General features: G+C 46.4%; 1 protein-coding gene across 1 annotated transcript in view; it reads left to right on the forward strand.

Annotated features, from left to right (window-relative positions):
• LOC132569139 (autocrine proliferation repressor protein A-like) overlaps nt 1-24,315 on the forward strand; it is a 51,089-nt gene that overhangs the window by 23,413 nt on the left and 3,361 nt on the right. The window contains exons 7-11 of the mRNA XM_060235323.1: nt 9,121-9,250; nt 9,477-9,597; nt 10,635-10,761; nt 15,478-15,566; nt 16,085-16,147. Of these exons, the coding sequence (XP_060091306.1) occupies nt 9,121-9,250; nt 9,477-9,597; nt 10,635-10,761; nt 15,478-15,566; nt 16,085-16,147 (530 nt within the window). The remainder of the gene's footprint in view (nt 1-9,120; nt 9,251-9,476; nt 9,598-10,634; nt 10,762-15,477; nt 15,567-16,084; nt 16,148-24,315) is intronic.

A 24,315-nucleotide genomic window follows, 5' to 3' on the forward strand; every position in this document is an offset into this window, starting at 1 on the left:
ACCCTCTCCATCTGGCCGTCCGTTTGGGGGTGATAGGCAGAACTCAGGCCTGTTCCATCCCCACCAATTTGCAGAACTGCCGCCAGAAGGTGGCAACGAACTGCGGCCCCCGGTCGCTAATGACCTTGTCTGGGAATGAGTGTAGTTTTATCACATGGTCAAAGAACAGGGCCGCTAGTTTCTTAGCTGTGGGTAATTGGGGGCAAGGGATGAAGTGGGCTTGTTTGGAGAAGGTGTCCACTACTACCAAGATGACTGTTTTGCCTCGGGAGGGGGGTAATTCCACTATAAAGTCAATGGAAACTATTGCCCAGGGACGTTTGGCTGTCTCTAGGGGTTGCAAAAGCCCGGGTGGCTTCCCCCCCCCCGCCGTTTAGCCATTATGCACACTGGGCAACCTGTGACAAATCCGGACACGTCCTTGCGCAGGGAGAGCCACCAGAATTGGCGGTTCACTAAGTGCAGCGTTTTCACATAGCCGAAGTGCCCCGCCAGCTTGGAAGAGTGACAGAGCTGCAATATTTCCCTCCTCAGACAGTTGGGGATGTACAGTTTTCTTCCCTTGTACCACAGTCCGTCTTTTCCCTTCTGCACCCCCTCGGGTCGCTCCTTTCCCTCCCTCTCGGTTTCTAAGGCGATGCGCTCCCGGCTGATCTCGTCCAGCTCTCGCTTCTTTTGGGAGCGGGTGGTGACCATGGCCGCCACTTGGGACGGGGAGATTAACGAGTCCACCACCTCCTCCCTCTGGCTCTCGTGCTGCGGGAGCCTCGAGAGCGCATCGGCCAAGAAATTCCTTGTCCCAGGGATGTGCTTCAGGGTGAAGTCAAATTTGGAGAAAACCCCGGCCCACCTAATTTGCTTCTCGCTCAGCTTGCGCTTTCCAGTCAGTGCTTCCAAATTTTTATGATCGGTCCATACCTCAAAGGGGAGCTTCGCCCCCTCTAGCCAAGATCTCCACGTTTTCAGAGTGAACATGACGGCAAATGCCTCTTTGTCCCAAACTGACCAATTGCATTGTTCGTCTGAAAATTTGCGGGAGATAAAGGCGCAGGGTCGCAGTTTCCCCTCCCCATCCCTCTGCATGAGTATTGCTCCTACAGCCACGTCGGAAGCGTCGCATTGGACCACGAAGGCCCTCTGCTCGTCCGGGTGGCTTAGGACCGGCTCACTCGTGAACAGGCGCTTCAGATGATCGAACGCATTCTGGCACTCGGGTGTCCATTTTAGCCCGGCCCTGGGCTGTTTGGCCTCCGGACCCTTGCCTTTGGTCTTTAGGAGATCGGTCAAGGGCAGGGCGATCTGGATGAACCCCTCTATGAATTGTCTGTAAAAATTTGCGAACCCGAGGAAAGATTGGAGCTGTCTACGTGTCCTCGGGGGAGCCCATTCCAGTACTGCTTGGACCTTGGCTGGGTCCATGGCCAGACCCCGTTCAGACACCTGAAACCCCAAGTAATCTAGTTCTGTCCGGTGGAACTCGCATTTGGACAGTTTGGCATACAGTTGGTGCTCCAGCAAGGTGCTGAGGACCTCCCGCACCAATTTTACATGTGACTGCTCATCTTGTAAATAAATAATGATGTCATCCAGGTAAACCACCACCCCCTTGTACAGGTATTTCCGCAACACATCATTGATAAAGTTCATAAACACCCCTGAGGCTCCTTGTAGCCCAAACGGCATCACCAAATATTCAAACTGTCCCATTGGTGTATTGAAAGCCATTTTCCACTCATCCCCCTCTTTGATGCGCACCCGGAAGTATGCGTCTCGTAAGTCCAGCTTGGTGAAAATCTCCCCCCCCCCCGCCACCATGCTTAACAAGTCTCGGATGAGGGGGATGGGGTAGGCATTTGACATGGAGATCGCGTTAATCCCGCGAAAGTCAGTACAAAGTCTAAGCAAATTGTCCTTTTTCTTCCTAAACAGGACGGGGGCGGCATGGGGGGCCGTGGCTGGTCGGATGAACCCCCTAGCCAAGTTCTTGTCTAGGAACTTGCGGAGCTCCTTCTTTTCCGCCCACCCCATCTGGTACAGTTTGGCGCGGGGCAAGGTTTCCCCCGGGATCAGTTCTATCGCACAGTCCGTGCTGCGGTGGGGGGGTAATTGGTCGGCTTCCTTCTCACTAAACACCTCCATTAAGTCTCGGTAAACTTCCGGGATCGGGTGTCTCTCCTCCACCGTCACGCACGCCCTCTCCTTCGCGGCGGGGGCTTTCGGTCCCCACGCCGTGTTCCAGAGATGGGTTTTGCAGCCCGGATCCAAGAACCTGATGGTCTGTGCCCTCCACCGGATCAGGGGTTTGTGCTTTTCTAGCCAACCCACCCCCAACACTACCGGGTACGAGCATGAGGGGGCTATCACGAAGAACTCCTGATCCCAATGTTCCTCGATCCCCATGGGGCATGGTTGCGTCTCCCGTGTGCAGGGCTCTCCGCACATCATGGACCCATCCATTTGCTCAAACAGCATCGGGTGGGGCAGCTGTGAGCTTTCTAGTCCCAAGGCCTCCACCACTTTGGGGGAGATCAGTTCTCTGTTACACCCCGAGTCTAAGAGGGCTCTTATCTGCAGGAACCTCCGTAACTTGGGGTTCAGCAGTTTCACAGTCACAAAATACAATTTCGCCGTCACTCTCACCGTCAACGGTGCCTCGTCTCGATCGACCTGCTGGTGGGCACCCTCAGAGCAGCAGGTCGGGCTCGTTTCCCGCCGGCTCTTCTAGCCACGCGAGGTCGGCCAGCTCCGCGGACAGAAGCAACTCCTCTTCTTGTAGCTCCTCTTGCACCGCCACCGCGCTGCTTTTCGCCGCATCCTTAGGGCGGCCGGGGGCTTTTTTCGGGGCAGGCGTGGTTGGCTTTGGGGGCCCGGCTGACGCTCTCGCCGGCGGGGGCTGTGGGCAGTTGGAGGCCAGGTGGCTCGGGTCCCCGCATCTGAAGCACCGGCGGGGCCCCACCGGTACTGTGGCAGCTGGTTTCTTCCCCTTGGGAGGTTCGGCTTTTGCGGGGCTCCCCCTCGCTTGGGCCTTCCCGGACTGGTGCTGGCGCAGCATAGCCACCCGCCTGAGGTTGTTCTCTACTTCCCCAGCCAGCAGGATCCACCCCACTAAGGTAGCGGGTCAGGCTTGAGTGAGGGCCCGATCCAGGATACTTGCATTCAGTCCATTCGTGAACTTCTCTATCTTCATCACCTCGTTCCATCCTCTCACCCGGGTTATGTTAGCTTGGAAGTCAGCTGCGTATTTGTGGATGGACCTGGCCTCTTGCTGCATGTCGCGCAGGGCCGCCAATGCCCGCGACTCCTGTAGCGGGTCTTCATACTGGGTCAGCTGGGCTTGCAGGAAGGTGTGCACGTCGTCCAGGATCGGGCTCCTGGTCTCGCACAAGCTCACGTACCACCTTTTCGCGGCTCCCCGCAGCTTTGAGCCTAAGTAGTCGACCCGGCTGAACTCGTCGGGGAATGAGTGGCCCCAGTAGTGCATGTAGCTGTTCGCCTGAATCCCGAAGTAGTTCACTTCCTCCAGGTCCCCATCGAAGGTGGCATCCAGCTCTCGCCCCATGTGGCGCGGCCCCGCTGGTGGGGCTGGTGGCTGGGGGGCAGGCACTGGTGTGGCTCCTGCCCTGGCAGGGGCTGGCGCCGCTACTGGCTGGCTTGGCTGGCTCCTGGCCCCTGCCTGGGCCACCGTGGGCCTCTGGGAGGTTGCTTCCCCCAGGGCTCTCCCCAGCTGAACCATCAGGTCTCGGACCTCGTCCTTCAGGCTCCCCAGGGCCCCGTCGATTTCTTTGCTGACCATCAAGCAGGACATCTGGTAGTCCTCCTCGTACGGGTCCTTGGGCTTCGGCTCACCGCTGTCCGCCCCCCGGCGTCCTGCTCCACCATCCTCGTCCTCCCCGACTCGCACGACGAGGATGCTGTCCGTCTCGCCCGTCTCCCCTGAGCTCGGGTTTGCGGTCTCCGTCCCTGCCCCCTGGATCGGCCTGGTGTGGCGGTTCAGGATGGCTTCCCAGCGTAGAGGGGCCTGATCCATGATGGTGGCTGAGGTCCTTGGTTGATACTGCCAGGGGGACAACACCAGCTAGAACTCGGGGGGAGATCCCGTGGCTCTTTTTGGGTCTAAGACGTGCCATGGAGTAGCTCCCTCCAGTCCCGTGTCGGGTGGGAATTCTCCGTTGTCTGGAATCTGGTCGGCCATCGGGCTTTTCAAGTTGCCGGAAAGGTTGAACTCCAAAAAGGTAGTCTCTTAAAATGTCAAGTCTGATGTTTCAATAACGAGACCTTCTTGATAAAAAAGTTTCTAGTTTATTGTAACATGTTGCAAGACTGTAGAAGCAGATTGAGAGACTGGCGAGCATGCACAAAGAGCAAACATTTAAGGTATACATCAAAGGGATTCCTGAGGATGGGGGCACTCTATGCAGGGCACATTCACACATTGTTATTGTTTTATCATTCTCAAGCACCGGCTGGCCTTGGGCGCTTTCTTAGTACCGGCTATCTCTGAGAAGGCACCACAATCTTGTTCCCATATTCCCATTTCCAAGCATTGCTACATAACAAAGGAGGGGAGGGGGGGAAGGAGAGTTTGAGCTAGCAGCATCTGAATACAGAGTGGTTTTACCCAGGATCCTTTTCCTGAACCAAAGTTTGGAACTAAACTACTCAGACATTATAGCAGACTTGACACCTTGTATACAGATAATTTGTCTCAGCAGGATGCAAACGCAGAAAATTCTGATCCCACATGGCCTGTAGGCCATCCCTTCCGCACCGAGTCCAGAACCTGAGAGAGGGTCTTGTCTTTCCTGGAGCAGCGGGAAATGTCCGTGGCGTACACCAGGTGGTCCAGAAGGGATTCCAATTACATGATCTGGTACGCTGGAGCCGGATCAGGGTCCATGGAAGGCAGAGGCAGCTGGTACAATGCATCCGTGTGGCCCATCGCCTTCCCCGGTCGGTATGGAAGGTCATACTGGTACCCCGCAAAGAAGATGGACCACTGTAAGATCCATGGGGAAAGCATTTGCGGCGTCTGGCGGTCGGGGGTGAACAGTCCAAGAAGGGGCTTGTGGTCCATGTGTATGGTGAAGGGCCAGCCATACAAATAATTGTGAAATTTTTTAACCCCTGCTTCAATAGCCAGGCCCTCCTTGTCAATCTGCGCATAATTGTGCTCCGGTTTTTGCAAAGTCAGGAAATAGTATGCTACCGGTACCTCGCAGCCGTCCAGAAGCACATGTGCCAAGACCGCCCCCACCCCATATGGCGATGCATCACAGGCCAAGACAATGGGCAGCCACTTGTCAAAGTGTGCCAGCAAGCTATTTGAAGTTAAAATGTCTTTTACTGCCTGAAAGGCAGCAGCTTGCAGGCGACCCCAAGCCCACAGGGCTCTTTTGTCCAAGAGGTGATGCAAAGGTTCCACTACCACCACCTTGTGAGGAAGGAAGGCATGGTAAAAGTTGAGGAGTCCCAGAAATGACTGTAGCTCCGCCTTGTTCTTGGGGGCCGGCGCATCACATATCGCCCTGATTTTGTCCTGTGCTGGGTGAATTCCCGCTATATTCACCATGTACCCCAGGAAGTCAATGGTGGAAACTCCCAACTCACACTTTTCACTTTTTACTTTCAACCCCACCCCATCAAAATGCTGCAATACGGCCTGGAGTTGGGATGCGAACTCTTCTGTGGCTGCGGCGATCAGCACATCACTGAAGAATGGCTGGACCCCGGGAATCTCTTTAAGGAGAGAGTCCATTAAGTTCTGATAGATCCCGGGCAACGCTGATGCCAAACTATAGCTGTTTTACCTGAAAAGTCCCCTGTGCGTGACAATTGTCGGTGCCTCTGCTATGGCAGCATCCACCGGAAGCTGCTGGTATGCCTGAGCCAGATCCAGCATTCCAAAAATCTTAGCCTCTGCTACAGAGGCTAACACATGACTGACCGCTGAAACCAGATAAGTGTCGCCTTGTTAATTGTGCATTTGTAGTCTGCACAAATGCGCACACTGCCGTTGGGCTTTACTGAGGTGACTATAGGGATTTCCCATTTGGTTTTTGCCACCAGCTCCAGGACCCCTTGGGCCACAAGGCGGTCTAGCTCCTCCTCAATCTTGGGTCTCAGAGCTAGGGGCACAAGCCTGGTCTTCAGCTATATGGGCTGCACATTCTTATTTAGTTGTAAGGTCACAGTGGGTCTGGTGTACATTCCCAAGGTGCCATCATACACAGCATGAAATTCTTTGCAATGCTTCTGGAAGTCCTTCCAGGCAGGGGCTTGATGTATACCCATTACCCAGATTCCCAGGGCCTCAAACCAAGACCGCCCTAGTAGGCTACACAGATCCCCCTCCACCACGATAAGGGGAAGCTTTCCCGAGAACTGGCCATATCTTACATGGGCCTTTCCCACCCCAAGGGCAGTGACCTCCCTTTTCTGAAAGTCACAAACTACGAACGGGGACGGGCGTAACTGCGATTCTCTCCCTGGGCACATTTCCCTGAATGTGCCAGCTGAGATGACCGTCTGGCTTGCCCAGGAGTCTACCTCCATTTTGCAGTGACTGCCTTCTAGTAGCACAGTCACTTTGTATTTGTCAGGGGAAGGCATGGGAAGCTGGCATACCTGATCCCCCACCATGGTGAATGCCTGGATGTCTTCCACGAGTGCGACCTCATGGTGGTGGCCATCTTTCTGATGCAAGTTGCACCCTTGGCACAGCGACTTCAACCGACAGACGTCCAGAACTCCCACACGTGTGGCAGACGGCGTTCTGAAACTTGCAGGACCAACGCTTGTGGGTTTCCCTGCAGCTGGCGCATCCTCTCGTCTTGACAGGCTCGGTTGTGTTGGAAATATGTAACTGTTCTGTATGGCCTTTGCAATATTCTAAAGTTTCAGTCACTGTGCCTGATTCCCTATTGTCTGCATGACCTAGGAAGAAGATACTGACTGCTGTTAATGAAGGTCTAAAAGCGGGAAAACCGGTTTTGTTTGTTTGGTCAGTTAGTCAGGTGACTTCCTTTGTTCAGGCAGAGAGGTCAAGAAGGAGGAAGTAACCTTCATTAAGCACATGATCTTCTAGTGTAAGCATATAGTTCTATAGTGTTTGTTATTTTCACCTCCCAGTAACCTTTCCCTGTAGAAATAAATATGTTTTTGCTTTTTCATGTTAAATGCCTCTAAATGACTATTTGATCCAGTGATCCATCGCACTGTTTGAGATAAAGAAAAAGAATTTCAAACAGAATTCCCTAACAGGTTGCACATGGTTGTTGGCGCTACTGGGCCTGGTGCATCTTTAGCGCGTCCTCCACACTGGAGTCTTCCAAGTGGGACTCGCTGGCGACCTGGTGTGCTCCTGTTGTGCGCCGCTCTTTATGCGATTTTTCTTAATCGGTTGCCTCACTCAGGGCATCTGCCAGTGTGAGGGTCTTGGGCCTCGTCAACTTTGCCTACAGCTTCTCATCTCTGAGACTGGCCATGAAACAGTCCAGAAGAGCTTTATCGAGGCTAACAAAGGTGCACTCCTGGGCAAGGTGGCACAGCTCTGCCAGGAATGTGGCAACAGGCTCACAAGCCTTTTGGACCCACTTGTGGAAGTCCAGATGCCTGGACATCCATGTTGGCTGAGGGGAGAAGTGCTCTGTCAGCCTCTCCGTGATGACCTGGTAGGTGGCTGCATTGTTGGTCAGCGACACTGGCAACCTCAGGTTCTCTGCAAGCTCCAGTGTATCCTCCCTGCAGAAGCTAAGCAACAGCTGTTTCCTCTTTAGCTCGCTCGTGATGTCATGGTAGAGGAGACAGAAGTTTAGTCTCTTCTCCCATCTCTTTCACCACTCTGGGTGACTGGGATTGAACTCCAGAATGTGTCCATGCGGGGCTGGGCATTGCGACATGGTCGGAGCTGGGCCTTGGAGATGCAGCTGCTGGTGTGGAGATACCAGAGGAACTGTATGCTTGGTCTTCACTCAACTCCATTCCTGGCTTGGTGACCTACTTCAGCGATGGTGGTGCGATGCGCGCAGTGGGAACAGGTGCTGCGAGGCGCAGTGTAGTGCTGGTCGCTGGAGCACCTACCAGGATCCCATCCTCGTCACCACTATAATATGGTGGGTTCAAAGCATCGAGGAGACGAGAGAACAGTGATAACAGCTCTTTATTAAGGGTAGCATGGTGGAAGGTTGCTCCTACAAGCCTCATGAAAGAGCTCATCGGCCAAGCCTACATACAACTCCAGGTCCGCGCACTAGCATGCCATTGGTTCATTCAAACAGGCATGGGGGCTGTGATTGGTGTAGAGCAGCAGGTATTTGAATCTTGCTGTCCCTTGTTCCCAAGTCTCCAAGCTCTGCTCTCCTGGCTCCAATGAGCCCTGCAGGAATCGTATACTATAACCTTATACATAACAAGAGGGAAAGACCTGTACTATAATTCTTCCCTCCTGCTGTTTGTCTCTTCCTAAGAGAATACAGAGGAAGTAGTATATTTTCCCAAAGCTTTCTTTGTTGCATGAACTCCTTTGTATATTAGGTTACACCCCCCTGATGTAGCCAATCCTCCTGGAGTTTAAAGGGCTGTTCTTACAAGGCCTACTGTAAGCTCCAGGAGGATTGGCTACCTCAGAGGGGTGTAGCCTAATATGCAAAAGAGTTCCTGCTATCAAAAAAGCACTGTATTCCCCCTTCTCCACAAGACAAGTTCCTATTTGTGTTGGTGGTGCTGGATGACTTTGGGAAAACAGTGGTGAAAAGTTTCTCCCCCTACCCCGAGCCCCGCAGATCTGTTCTGAAATGCTGTATTTGTCACTATCTCCAACCACGAAGCCACTATTTTGTGACTTTCTCCCTCACCAAGCTGCCAGTTTGTGATTGGGAACTCCCAAAGAAGTTGAAAAACATTTTGCAGCTTCCAGAAATATGGAGTATGCCCCTTCTACTAGGAAAGTCTTTATCAGTTGGGCTAGGCTTTGAAACTGGAGTCTCAGCAGTTACATCATTGGCCTATACTTGCTGTCTTAGCTGACCTGATTGTGGAACATCAGCTTCCTAAAATGCTGGGCTCCCTAGTTCAACCTCGCTGATTGTGCCCTCATATTCTTTTTTTTTTTTCCCCCTGTAGAATTTCCTCCACCAATACCGAGCATATTGCGGCTGGTCTTACGGGCTGAAACCTTTCCATGACATGAATATAATGCAGAAGATGGACAATTCCCGCTTCTCTCTTCTGGCTTCACTCCTGGACCCCCTGAGTGAGCAGATACTCTTTGAATTTCTTGACAGAAAAAGAGCAGGGAATGGGATAGAAAAGAGGATATCAGCAGAACTGGCTGAAGCCCATCTGTGATCGACAGAGCAGCACCTCTGCTTTTGTGTCATGCAATGGCTCTTCCTCCATTCTGCTCAAGTTGAGTCAGGATCAGAGCGGGACTTTCATGTATATCCCATGATTGTAATCCTTCTCTTTTCCCTTTCCAGGTTACAATGAACAATACACAAACATATCCAAATTAATAATTGTTGTATCAGGGGAAGAAGTCTTTCTGCCCGACAACTCTCGTTATTACATTAATCAACTAGAGGGCCCGAACCTTCTCAAGTAGGTTAATATTTCTCCCATACCAGTTTTACTTTCTGAGGGCTACATTTCCCCCCCCCCCCTAATTCCTAATGGAGGTGGTGGTGGTGGTGTGTCAATGGCAAATCTCTTGAAAATGCTGACTCTGTCTTTTTATCTTGTAAGAATCTCCCCCTGAACCAACCGTCAAAGAAACTGGCTTATAAATATTTGGAACCTTTCAAATAAAGAAAGTTATAAATAATGTGACTGTAGAGTTGGACTTGCCCAAAATGTTTAATAAAGTGCACCCTGTCTTCGATTCTGGCTTCCTCAAATTAGACTCTGGTGGGTCGATCTGCAGAGCCTGACCCCATAGCAGAGGGAGTCCAGAATCATCACGAAGTTCAGGAAATTTTGGATGCCAAAATGAAACGGGTGACTCTGTACTTTCTGATTAAATGGCTGCACTTCCCTGATTCACACAATGAGTGGATTTCCTCAGAATATGTCCAAGCCGCCCTCATTGATCCGTACATTTTATAAGAAATTCCCTCTGAAACCCCAGTGAGCCATTTAAGGAGGGCAGAATGTCAAGTCCCTTAACTGCTGTCTGTTATTTTACTATTATTTATTGCCTGTGTCTGGTGTGTGTACCTGAAGGAATGTGTGAGTAGAATCGAAACCTAAACTGCTGTGCCTTCTCCAAGGTCAGACCGCCAACTTGAGAATGTTCTTATCTATGGCTTGAGTTTTGTAGTAAGAATGAGGGTGAGAAATGATTTGTAACCAATGTAGCTTTGGGTTGTTTGAATTGCTTGCACGCCCAAAACGAGGCACACGTTTAACTTCTGGTGGTAGACTATATAACCTTTGCCATTTTGAAGCAGGTCAGATTCAACACTGACCCAGTATGATCTTCTATTAACAGCTTATCTTAAACCACGGAGAGGCTCTTTATTTGAAGAAACCTAGGGACTTGACATAACCCCTAAAGCCTATTTTTCTGGAGGGAATTTATTTTTATCTGAATCTTGGCAATCAAGGTGCTTCACAAATGTCTTCCCATTCCTTTTCAGCATCATCCCAAATTCTGATTTCAGATTTCAGGGTACCGATAAAACAATAATGAATCCAATCACTAGTTTCCAATATCGCATAGCAAATGATTACCCACTTCCCACAGTTTCCTGGCAGATAACAACGGTAAGAAAAATTTACAGTGGAATAGAGGGTCAAGCTGCCTATACACAATGCAAAAAATGTAAAACATTTAATATAAAATTACATACACAAAAATGAATTTTAAAACATTGTTTGAATGTCAGACTGCATAAAATATGTAAACCATATATAGTTACTCATATACATTTGATGGATTTACAATCAACACAAGGACCATACGCATTTTGGCCTCTAGCGGCCTTCCTCAGTGGTCAATATATACAATGTACAGAGACTCACATTCAGGAATAAAATTATAGAGAGCAATGAGTTACTTCTTATATGATGTGTGGTGTGCTTACTAAACATTATATAAAACAAGTCATGTCTGGATAATCCTGAAGACTTCCCCCACACATCCGAAGAATCACATTATGGTTCTCTGGTGCAGAATATCAAATATCACTGGATGTGAGGTAACACCATCAAAAGTTGCATACTACAGTCTGAAGCTGTCCAGAAAGCATGCAGGTTTTATCAGTATGCTGTTTCAGTTGTTGAAGCTGTGGGGCATTACATCCTGTGAGTTGTTCTGAATTTTGCATCATGTCATGAAAGACATGCACTATGGGCATTTGCTGCTTTTTAAAGCTTTGTTTCTATGAAATTGACATTGTTATGGAAAAGTTTTTTATTCCAAGTGAGCGGGCTCTTACATTCCAAAAGAACACTGTGGTTGTGAATGTGAACTTGTATTGCCTATAATGCTGTTGAAATTTATATATTTAGGTACATCGAGTCAACAGAATACTACTAATTTATACGGAGGTTCTTTGTGAGATCAAAGTTGGCATCTTGGCTTGTTAAGCAGGCCTTGATACCAGAGTCCATGTTACTGTTATGTAGCTTATCATGGGTAAGAAGTTTTTTAAGGTTAGCAAGTATGAAAAGGTGGCCCCGCTCTAGTACCCATGTAGAAGGAAGTGTCACTATCCCACACAGACTGAAGGTTATTTATGATGTTGTGAGCTGTAGGTGACCACCAATGGTCTTCTGTTGACATTTTCTTTGGGTTTGTCTTGTAGCAAGCTGTCCCTTGGCTAACATCCTGGCCTTCCCAATCATCTTCCTCTATATATCAGGAGGATATATCAGTATTTGAGGGGTTGGAGCAGATGCCACTATAGTGGAGGGCTTGGATCATCCGATGGGATTGTTGTGATAGCTGGAAGCATGTAATTACATTTACATATCTGTTATTTCTGGTGGCTCAGGGAAGTTCACGAGGGAATATTTCCCATCTACCCTGACTGCATTGCTTGCGTCCTCAAAATGGATCCAAATCAACTCACACCATTCTCTTGTCCTCCATTTTATCCTCCCAATGGCAACCTTGTAAAGCAGGGAATAAGATCTCCAACACCATTCTAGTTCACCAGAAAAGGAAACTTCAGTCAGATGAAAAATCTGGTAGAAGAAGAAGTTGAAAGGAACAGTCAAGAGTATCTAATCTCCAATTCCAATTTGAAAAAACTAAACTCCAATTATCCTTTATGGGTAGGATCTTGGCACTGAAAATGACCATTTTCCCAAAATTAATGTTTTTATTTCAAGTTATCCCAGTTCAGTTAAATAAGAACTTTTTTCACTCTCTTAACAAATTAACAAGGGATTTTATTTGGCAAGGAAAGAAGGCAAGGATCAACCGTAAACTTTTGCAGGACACTAGAGACAGAGGGGGGTCTCTCAGTGCCCAACTGGGAAATATATTATAAAGCATACTTATTTGGATAAAGGAATGGGTCAAATTAGAGAACAGGAGGATACTAACAATTGTAGGACATGATTTAAGAATTGGCTGGCATGCATTCATATGGTACAAAATCGAAGGCCACAAATATTTTAAGAATCATCTAATAAGAAAGTCATTAATTACAATGTGGGAGAAAATAAGGGGAGTTTTATGTAATAAAATTCCGAACTGGGTGGCTCCGTTAGAGGCATTTACGCAGCCACATTTGTCAATACACAAGGTCCCATTAAGATATAAAGATCTGCTGAATAAGGATAGGATAATGAGGTCAATTAGTGAGCTGTTAGAACAGAATATTACTTTGAACTGGTGGAGAATGGAGCAATTAAGGTCAAGATATAATAAGAAAAAAGAAAATGGTTTTTAGTGGGAAGATAAGTTTTTTTAAAAGATAAGTTCGATAAGTTTTTTTTAAAAAGACTGATGTTAAACAGATTAGTAAGATCTATGCTCACCTCCTCCAGTTAGAAATGCAAGACGAGGTGGTCAAAGAGGTAATGAACAAATGAGCCAGGAACATTGGGCATACCATTCATCTGGAGCAATGGTCCCAGATCTGAGAAACAAATATAAAGATTACTAAGTCAACATCTTTTAAAGAGAACATTTACAAAATGATATACAGGTGGTATATGACCCCAGCTAAACTATTTAAAATGTTTCCGGGCTTCTTAAATAACCTTTGGAAGTGCGATGGTAACCTGGGAATGTTCTTCCATGTCTGGTGGTCCTGTAAAAGAATTAAGGAATTCTGGACAAAAGTCCATGAAATACTAAAAAAAAAATGTTAAAAACTGTTATTCCTTTCATGCCAGAGCTTTTTCTTCTACATTTGATGCTGGATAAACTTGGAAAAACAAAAACACTTGATAATCCATGTTAATACTGCTGCGAGGTTTTTGTTAGCACAGCATTGGAAAAGAAAAGAACTGCCAACAATTGATGACGTAATTGTCAAAATAATAGACATAGCGGAGATGAATAATTTTTTTCATTTGTTAAGAACCAAACCTGAGAAATATTTTGACAAAAACTGGACCTTATTTTATGATTGGTTAACGAAGTGTTGAAATGTCAATAAAGACAGGATAGAAGAGGGTTTTGCCAATCAAGAGTTAGTATTTATCTTCTCCCCCCCCCACCCTCACATATTTGTGTGTGGTTGTATGTAACATGTTCCATACAAGTTTTACCATGTTCTCTACATTCATTTTTATTTGTATTGTCTGTTGTTTGTTGTCTGTTATGAATAAATAAAAGGTAAAGAGTGAAAAAAAAGAGTTCCTAATCTCAGGCTCAAATCAGGAAATTACTACAAAATCTGAGAGATCACCAACATATAATGTGAGGGAAGCAATTAGAGTTAAAATAGCAAGGCAAAGAAAAACCAACACAAAGTTGCATAAAAGAAATGCAAGCAGAGAATTATCAATGCAACTTTTAAAGGAATAAAAGCATAAAGACCAACAATTTTAAAAATATCTTTAATTATATTAGAGCAGGAAACTGGCTAGGGAAGTAGGTTATACCATTTCATGACATGGAGTTAAAGGATATTAAAGAAGGCTGAGGTGAATGTTGAGAAGCTTCTCTACTTCAGATATAAGGGAAGTAGGAAAGGGATGACATGCGGAGTGACATGATAGAGGTTTTCAAGATAATGCATGGGATGGAGAAAGTAGAGAAAGAAATACCTTTCTCCCTTTCTCACAATACAAGAACTCATGGGCATTTGATGAAATTGCTGAGCAGTCAGGTTAAAACGGATAAAAGGAAGTACTTCTTCACCCAAAGGGTGATTAACATGTGGAATTCACTGCCACAGGAGGTGGTGGCAGCTACAAGCATAGCCAGCTTCAAGAGGGGGTTAGATAAAAATATGGAGCAGAGGTCCATCAGTGGCTATTAGCCACATTGTGTATGTGTGTATGTGTATATAATTTTTTTTTGGCCACAGAGTGTTGGACTGGATGGGCCATTGGCCTGATTCAACATGGCTTCTCTTATGTTCTTATGGGAGGACATTCTGTAATTTACAGACAAACTGAAAAATCACCAGAACCAGATAATATTCACCCTAGAGTTCTTAAAGAACTAAAATGAGAAACTGCTGATGTTCTAACTATGACACTCAACGTATCCCTAAGATACCAGAGGACTGAAGAGTGGGCAATCTAACATCCATTTAAAAAAAAAACTGATTAGCTTAAAATTTGTTCCAGGTAAACTGATGTGCAGCATTTGTAAAATAAAGATTGTTAAGCAAATCGAAGAACAAGCGCTGCAAAAAAAAAAAAAAATTAAAGCATAGCTTCTGCAAAGGTAATCCTGTCTCACTAACATTTCAGTGTTTATTGAAAGTGTTGAAAGTGTTGATATACATGTGGACAGGAACAAGCTGATAGACATAGTTCATTTGGATTTTGGTTAATTTGGACTGTGTTTCTTTAAATCAGTCACTGGGGAGCACAGCAGGATGATGCTGTTGCAGTTCTCCTGTTTCTGGGCTCCCCAGAGGAAGCTGATTGGCCACTGTGTGAATAGAATGCTGGACGTGAAAGGCCCTTGGTCTCATTCAGTGTGGCTCTTCTTATGTGCTCCTGTGCTTAACATCCTGCTCTGCAGTAGTTTGAGGATCCATATTGATAGTGGAAGCTACAGCTCTTTGTGGCAGGCATAAAGCATAAGAAAATAAAGGTAGGTGTTCAGAAATTGGTCACCAACATCAAGATGATGGTGAATTTCAGAAAAAGAAGTGTTCCTTCCCATTACAATGTTATTGGCTCAGTGGTATCCAAATGAATGCTATGGGTGAAAGAAGCTCTAAACCTGGGCCTCCCGAAGTCCAGTAATCAAACCACTACACCAAACTGGAACAAGGCTTCTCAGAAGTGGAGGGATCATTGGGACCACTTCTTCTCAATAACATCTTCTGCTCTTTCTAGACAAATATGACCAAAATCATCCATTTCCGGGCAAAGTCAGACCCCAAAGATGTTTTTTGTTACTATGCTGACACAGTTGGTGATACCAGGTAGGGTTTTTCTCACCACATTGAAGTGCAGCAGATACTTGATCTCTGGCAAAGATTTTTCTCAGCAGATAACACACATCCCATTCTGCCTTTAACATTCCTAGGAGAGACTTCAGGATGAAGATAGCATCTGATAACTCTTCTAAAAACAACCCAGTAAAATGGATTGAAAGAACTACTGAGAAAGTTGTGAGTATCTTTTCGTTGATGTAGCTTAATGAGTGAAGAATATGTGCTTGAAATATAAAGGAGAATTTAACTCAATCTCTTTTCATCTCGGAAGTTAAACAGGATTGGCTATAGGCTCTCCACCTGCTCACTTCCTGTATCCAAAGTCTAAGACCGATTTCGCACTCACCTTACTCCGCCCTCACGTCCGTCTTCTCCATGCAGCGTCCTCCCGATTTCCCACTATTTGCGTCAGGACTGCAGCAAACATTGCAGTTTTCATGCAGCAAACAGAAACTGGTTTCTAGCAGTTTCTGTTTGCTGCACGAAAACCTCAATGTATGCTGCAGCCCCGGTGCAAACAGTGGGAAATCGGGAGGATGCCGCACGGAGAAGACGGACATGAGGGCAGAGTAAGGTGAGTGCGAAATCGAACTAACTCTTTTTCTACCCAGATAAGGGTTGCATATTATCTCCAAAGCTGGTTAAAGAACTTGTACTTAAGAGATTTATTGACTAAAATGTGGTTAGTGTAACGACAAGAGGTAAAAGTAAATTAAATGAGAATTGGTTTTGAGACATAATTATCTTTCCTTTTCATACAACAATTCAGCACAGGTCTTAAAAGTCAAAACAACACAAAGTAAATCAAAATAAAAGTATTTTTGAAAAGAATCTGAAAGAAAAAGTGTCCCCCCCACCCGATAAACCCACCTGACATCCCCCAATGAAAACACAAATAAAAACTTGAATAATATTTTTTTTAACAAAACAATGAAGTGGAAACCACTCCAGTTCTGGCAGAGGAAAAGAAAAGTATGTGAGGGTCTTCTCAGGCAAGTAGGCAATAGAGGTAATCCAAGGCACAGACAGACCAGGGTAGCCAGAAGCAGACCACCAGCACTCCAAACGTAATGCTGTCTTCTTAAGTTTTGAGTTTTCAGGACCCTTAACAAAATTGCCTATCCCCACCCCCCTTTGATATTTCTGCAGAAACCTGGTCTTTATAAATTGGAACTGGAAATACCAGCAAAAGGATGGAGGGGCTTCTTCTTTCAGGTAGGTTCCTGGTGTCTTCTGCTCTCCATTCCTTCCTCTCCTGTCTCCTGACATAAAGGTTCATGTTCTCTAATTAGCTCAAAGCTTCTGAGGGCATAGCAAAAGCATAACCTTGCATCTGTGAAAGTGCAAAGTGCTTGGTCAACTCAGGTTGATGAGCCCTTAGTCCATTTCTCCACAGCCCTGCTAGCCTATCAGATCTTTTCTAAGCAACCTTTTGAATACCAATTTCTTCACAGGCAACCTCCTTCAAAGATGGAAGTCATGCTGCGTTGACAGTAACATCAGATCTGCACATCCTCCCAGACACTTTTCCCTGTCCTGACTGCAATGGTGATGGATGCTATGGAACGTTGGTTTGACGATCACCAAGAATATTAACCAAACAATTCAAGTTTAATTATGGTGAAAGTTGTAGATCAGCTCAATAGCTTAAGTGGTGTATTATAGGTGGTATAATAAGAAAAAGGGGTATGAGATGGGTTCATTATGTATCCCTTGTGGTTGTGAGGATTACATCCATGGAGGATAAGTTTATCTGTAACTACTAGCTGTGGTGACTGAGGGAAACCTCCACATTCAGAGGCACTGATCCTCTGAATCCCAAAGCCAAGGGAAATTCTCAACCTTAATGCCCAGTTGTTGGCCCTTCAGAAGAACTGGTTGTTCACTGTGTAAAACAGGATGCTGGACTAGAGGGGTCACTCATCTGATCCAGCAGTGCTCTTCTTATATTGGTGTGGTAACCAGCTTCATTGTAAAAGTCATGTAAACATGTGGGTTGTCATGGTTTAGATATTGGATTGAGGCTGGGGAATACCTGGTGCAAATCCCTACTTGGCCATGAATCTTAGCTTGCGGACATTACTATGTCTCTATTTGATGTATTTTAAAGGGTTGTCATAAGCACAAAAATTGCAGGTTGGATCTTGTCTACTTCTCTGAGTTCATTGGAGAATAGATGAGATTAAAAAATAGACAACTGAATAAGAGAAAGACGCTACTGACATAGATGCCCATATTCCCTTTGAACTCCAGTCTCCAGTCTTCTCTCAGCCCTGTGTGGTATATTATCCCGAGAGAGACACAGAGAGAAAACTTTTCTCAAGGCCAATGAACATCACAGCTGTACAGGAAACTGGAACTGTATTTCTTACCTTTCAATTTTTCTTTCTGGTCGGTGCTCTTTATTTGCTCTTAATGAAGTGATTTTCTGCGTCCTTTGACTCCTCTGTTGGTTCCTGAAGTAGATGGGACACCACTGACATAGCATCTTTGATTAGCAAATAGTACTCATGAAAAGAGGAGTTTAGCACTTTCCCCCTGCCATATCTGTCCTCTCAATCCTACCTCCTCCATGTTTGCAAATCACCCCACTGGGGGAAACATATATGATGTGGCCTTAGAGTTTGGGCACAATTCAGTGGGGATCATTAAATAAAGTGTTTGGAGTTAAATTCCTGGTGGCAGCATTACAGATATGAAGAGGGAAGGCGTGACAGACATGGTCTATCAAGCAGAGCAGGGGTAGCCCCTCCCAAGCTTCACAAATGGGTCAAAGTTCAAATTCCAGCCCCTAGGAAATCAATGGACTTTGGCATCAGTTCACTAAAATGCAACATCTGTCTTTATTGGCATGTTATGTGAAGAACCCACAAGGATTCCCTTTATATGATTGTTCCTTATATGATTGTTCGGAGAGCCAGTTTGGTGTAATGGTTAAGTGTGCGGACTCTTATCTGGGAGAACGGGTTTGATTCCCCACTCCTCCACTTGCACCTGCTAGCATGGCCTTGGGTCCACCATAGCTCTGGTAGAGGTTGTCCTTGAAAGGGCAGCTGCTGTGAGAGCCCTCTCCAGCCCCACCCACCTCACAGGGTGTCTGTTGTGGGGGAGGACGGTAAAGGAGATTGTGAGCTGCTCTGAGACTCTTCGGAGTGGAGGGCGGGATAGAAATCCAATATCATCTTCTTCTTCTTCTTCCTGCAATCTTTTCATCTACTGTACTCTTATGTATTCTTATAATTAATAAAGGCTTTCTTTGAATGACTTTGTAGTAATTGCACTTCATGCTTCTGACATGGTTGAAGGGGGGACAGCAGTAAGACCAAGGAATACGTGGGCTGGACAACAGCAGTGAATGGCTTCCTGCTGTGCCCCACATCCTCAACCTGGGAAAAGACACCCCCCAAGCCCTGATGCTGTGCTTGACCAGAGCCATTTCAGACAAAGGAAAACCCACAACCATAAAGAACTATTGCTGATCCTTTTTCTAGTCTGTAGAGACTGAACCACTTTGATCAGAACTCAAGCTCTGATAAAGCTCCATCATTCTATGGGTAGAGAAATTAATACAATGTAGCGGGGGTTACAGCATAAGACTAGATCTGGGAGACCCAGGTTCAAATCCCCACTTGCTCTGTGGAAACTAGGTGGGGAGCTTTGAGCAAGATGCCCACTCTCAGCCTAACCAACCTGACTTGAGTCAAGAATAAATAGAATGAATGAAAGGAGTTAGTAACTGCGTGTCTCCTTTGGGAAGAGGAGTTCTGTCAGCCACGGGGGAGGCATCTGTGAAGATAGCACTGAGGGGGAAGGGGTCACAGGGTCGCTGGAATCAATAGCAGGTAGGAAGTCAATGAAGTGGGTGGACTCAATGTGTTTGGGAAGCATTGCGGGGGTGTCCTTTGGGCACACTGGCATACGGGAATAACAAATGTCTTGCATGGTTTCCATTGCAATACATCACTATTACATCACCACACGTGGAAGTAATCATGAATGCAGAATGGATTTGGAATGGCACTGATTGCTCTGGAACAGGCCAGTCAGTGTGACTTCAATACTGGGAATGTTGGTAGAAACCATTATCAAGGACAGAATGAGTGGGCGCATTGATGAACACAAGTAATTGAGGAAGACTCAGCATGGATTCTGTAAGGGAAGATCTTGCCTCACTAACCTGTTACATTTCTTTGAGGGGGTGAACAAACATGTGGACAAAGGAGACCCAATAGATGTTGTTTACCTTGACTTCCAGAAAGCTTTTGATAAAGTTCCTCATCAAAGGCTCCTTAGAAAGCTTGAGAGTCATGGAGTAAAAGGACAGGTCCTCTTGTGGATCAAAAACTGGCTGAGTAATAGGAAGCAGAGAGTGAGTATAAATGGGCAGTTTTCACAGTGGAGAACGGTAAGCAGTGGGGTGCTGCAGGGCTCAGTACTGGGTCCCATGGTCTTTAACTTGTTCATCATCATTATTATTATTATTATTATTATTATTATTATTATTATTATTAAATTTTATTTGTATCCCGCCCTCCCCGCCTGGGCAGTCTCAGGGTGGCTAACAACATTCAATAAGGCATTATATAAATTACAATGAATTCATTAATGATTTGGAGTTGGGAGTAAGCAGTGAAGTTGCCAAATTTGCGGATAACACTAAATTGTTCAGGGTAGTGAGTACCAGAGAGGATTGTGAGGCACTCCAAAGGGATCTGTTGAGGCTGGGTGAGTGGGCGTCAACGTGGCAGATGCAGTTCAATGTGGCCAAGTGCAAAGTAATGCACATTGGGGCCAAGAATCCCAGCTACAAATACAAGTTGATGGGGTGTGAACTGGCAGAGACTGACCAAGAGAGAGATCTTGGGGTCGTTGTAGATAACTCACTGAAAATGTCAAGACAGTGTGCAATTGCAATAAAAAAGGCCAACGCCATGCTGGGAATTATTAGGAAGGGAATTGAAAACAAATCAGCCAGTATCATAATGCCCATGTATAAATCGATGGGGCGGTCTCATTTGGAGTACTGTGTGCAATTCTGGTCACTGCACCTCAAAAAGGATATTATAGCATTGGAAAAAGTGCAGAAAAGGGCAACTAGAATGATTAAATGTTTGGAACACTTTCCCTATGAAGAAATGTTAAAACGCTTGGGGCTGTTTAGGTTGGAGAAACGTCGACTGTGGGGTGACATGACAGAGGTTTACAAGATTATGCATGGGATGGAGAAGGTAAAGAAAGAAGTACTTTTCTCCCATTCTCACAATACAAGAACTCGTGGGCATCCAATGAAATTGCTGAGCAGTCAGGTTAAAATGGATAAAAGGAAGAACTTCTTCACCCAAAAGCTGATTAACATGTGGAATTCACTGCCACAGCAGGTGGTGGCGGATACAAGCATAACCAGCTTCAAGGGGAGATTGGATAAAAATATGGAGCATAGGTCCATCAGTGGTTATTAGCAACAGTGTGTGTGTGTATTTTGGCCACTGTGTGATGGACTGGATGGGCTATTGGCCTGATCCAACATGGCTTCTCTTATGTTCTTATGAACTGGAATGACAGCAGGGCTCCTGGGTGAGGGATTCTCCCACTTTGGAGGTCCCCAACCTGCTGTCCCACAGTGGGGTGGCAGGGGGATTCCCTCCCGACATCACCGGTGTGATGACATCACTCATAACTGACGTCATTGTGCTGGTGACGTTGTGCACCAGCCACTCGAGGAGCTTCAGAGAAAACTCTATGGTTTTCCTGGATGCTCTAGCAATTTGGGAGGAAAACTGTTGAGTTTTCCTCCCAACATGCTAGAGTGTCTGGGAAAACCATAGAGTTTTCCTGAATGATGGGAAGCGAGACCTTCAGGGGGCAAATATAGGGCTTTTTTTGTAGCAGGAAGTTCTTTGTATATTAGGCCACACACAACTGATGTAGCCTGAAGGCCTCGCTTGCAGTAGTGTGAGAAAATGACCCCTCTGTCACAAACATGGTTGCCAGGGCGCCTGGAGAAGTAAGCTTGCATCCGCCTGGCCAGTGAATGCGAGTGATGCTACCCAGGAACTACATAAGACTCCCGTGTACCTATTAACAAGAACATAAGCGCTTGAGTCAGACACCGAGTGTCTGCAGCCGCGCTCTGACGTTTCCCCGCCATCGCGTGGAACCCGCCATGGCGAGGAGGAGGCTACGCCGCCACGGAGCTGTCCAGGCGAACGGTGTTGAAGCGCTAAGCATGGAAACCACTGTGTTTCGCTAACACCACATGTAGCCATCTTCCTGCCTGGCTGGGTTTCATTCCTTCTATGTGGGAACCTCACGTACACACTTTGAGTCATTCCTAGCCCGCAAGCAACCCACCTAGTCTATGAATGGATTAATGGCTCCACTATTAATCCTGACTGCCCAGTGATTTCCTAAACAACTGTCTTCACCCCAGAGAGTTGAGAAAGAGGAAGGATCTCTCCTGATACAGCCAAGCCCTCTTGTCTACACCGGAATACCTAGGTGCATATCTGATTCTCTATTGTCCCTTTCCCAGTTAATCCCATCTCCTCCCAATCACCCAACCATTCCCACATTGATACCAACGGAGCCGCCCCAGGCCCTGTCGCAACCTGGAAGTTTCCAGGATGCCCAGGATGAAGGTGATGTTCATTGGTTGAAGCACACACCCAATCAGGTGTCGCCATTGACTCGCCATTGGTCCAGCCGATGTCCAGCCTTCTTGGTCATCAGCAGAACCTCCCATTACCACCCCCAGTCACCTCCCATCCCCTCAGGACTAAGGTGACTCTATATAACCTGTGGACTAGCTACCCACAGGTGTGCCCTCTACTCAGTAAACCCCCATTCCCGCTGGGTAGTAACACCCCCGATTCCTGATCAGTTTCGGGACCTTTCCCCCCATTTCCTCATTCGTCGCCATCGGAGCCTTCCATTGGAGTCTGCGAGAGGTAGTATTACCCTGTATGTCCATTCCTTTTATGTTCCCCTATCGATCTCTCTATATTTCCTAGACCTGTGTGAATGTGTGATTGATTTTGTACCTTGTGTGAACTAGCTATTGTTTCAAATAAACCACAATTGATTTTACTAAATTAGAGTCCTTTATTGAGCATTGACCATCTGAACGGTTGAGCCTCGTATACACAGATAACAAAGATTCCTTTTTGGGGCTAGCTGTCTCTCAGTCTAATTCCCCAAGTTATTTTGAGAGCAGTTTCCCTAACAGTAGGCCCTGTACTAAGAGCCCGGTAAGCTCTTGAAGGATTGGCTACATCATGGGGGTGTGGCCTAATATGCAAAGGAGGTCCTACTATAACAAAAGCCATGAGCAAACGGCCCACATTGGGCCAGCAGGGGGAACCACCCCCTGCATTGCTGGTGCGATGACATCACCCGGAAGTGACGTCATCAAAATGGAGATGCCTGTGCAGGGCCGCTCTAAGCATTTCTGGGAAAACTGTGGTTTTCCTGGATGCTCTAGCCATTTGGGAGGGAAAACTCTATGGTACAATTGCCAAGCCGAGGATTTGGTAACCCTAGAGGCAGGCCTGGCTGAGAGCTTGTGAAAGGCCCAACTTTACCCAGCAATCTTCAATGGTACATTGTGGATTTGAAACAGGTTCTATGTGATCTAAATCCAACATTCTAACCAGTAAACCGTACTGGCTTTGATAGGTCAGGAAAGTTCCTACAACTAATTTTTCACTCTCGCTGTCTGTGATGCCTGCCCCTTCTGAGCGTCTTGTGTGTAAATCTTTGCTTCCATTGCAAATAGTACAGACAACCTACTAATGAAAAGGGAGGCAGGTTGGTCCTTAGACTGAATTCTCCACTCCCCCCACCCCCCAACAACTGAATGAGAACCTGGATCTTCTATACTTGTCAGGTCATGGTGACTATTTTTTCCCCTCAGATCATCCATCTTGAAGAGTTAAGAGGGAACCAGAATTTCTTTAATCATATCTGGTTATAAATTATATTGAGGTCTAAGTATCCATTGATCAAAGGTGGGAGCCAGAGAATTTTTTGTTTAAGATACGCCACGTTTTTTTTTCCTAATATAAACCCTGAAATCAAATCAAATCAATCAAATCAAATTTTATTCTTATATCCCGCCCTCCCCCACCAGAAGGCGGGCTCAGGGCGGCTCACAGACATGACACGTCATGATTCAATTAAAACAAATAAACAACATTTTAAATATAATACAGTTACATAAATATATTAAAATAGATAAAAATAGGTGCTATAAATTCTGTCGTCCCAATTACATACTATCAAACATCAGTTACAATTGCACATAAGATGGCTAAAGTTACGATGATTTAATCAGTTTAGTCTGGTCCTAATTCAAATGAGAGCCAGAAAAGAGAGGTTTTGCAAGCCCTGCGGAACTGGTTCAGGTCCCGCAGGGCTCGCACCCCCTCTGGGAGTTGGTTCCACCAGCGAGGGGCCATTAATGAAAAGGCTTGCTCCCGAGTTATCTTCATTCTGGCCTCTCTTGGCCCAGGGATTTGTAGGAGGTTTTGGGAGCTAGATCTTAACGCTCTCCTGGGGATATATGGGGAGAGGCGGTCCCTAAGGTAGGCAGGTCCTCGGCCATATAGGGCTTTAAAGGTAATAACCAGCACCTTATAACGAACGCGGTAGACGACCGGTAGCCAATGCAGATCCCGCAGCACAGGCCGCACATGTTCCCACCTAGGTAATCCCATCAACAGCCTGGCCGCTGCATTCT

This window comes from Heteronotia binoei, chromosome 3 (genome assembly GCF_032191835.1).
Source record: "Heteronotia binoei isolate CCM8104 ecotype False Entrance Well chromosome 3, APGP_CSIRO_Hbin_v1, whole genome shotgun sequence".
Classification (NCBI taxonomy): domain Eukaryota; kingdom Metazoa; phylum Chordata; class Lepidosauria; order Squamata; family Gekkonidae; genus Heteronotia; species Heteronotia binoei.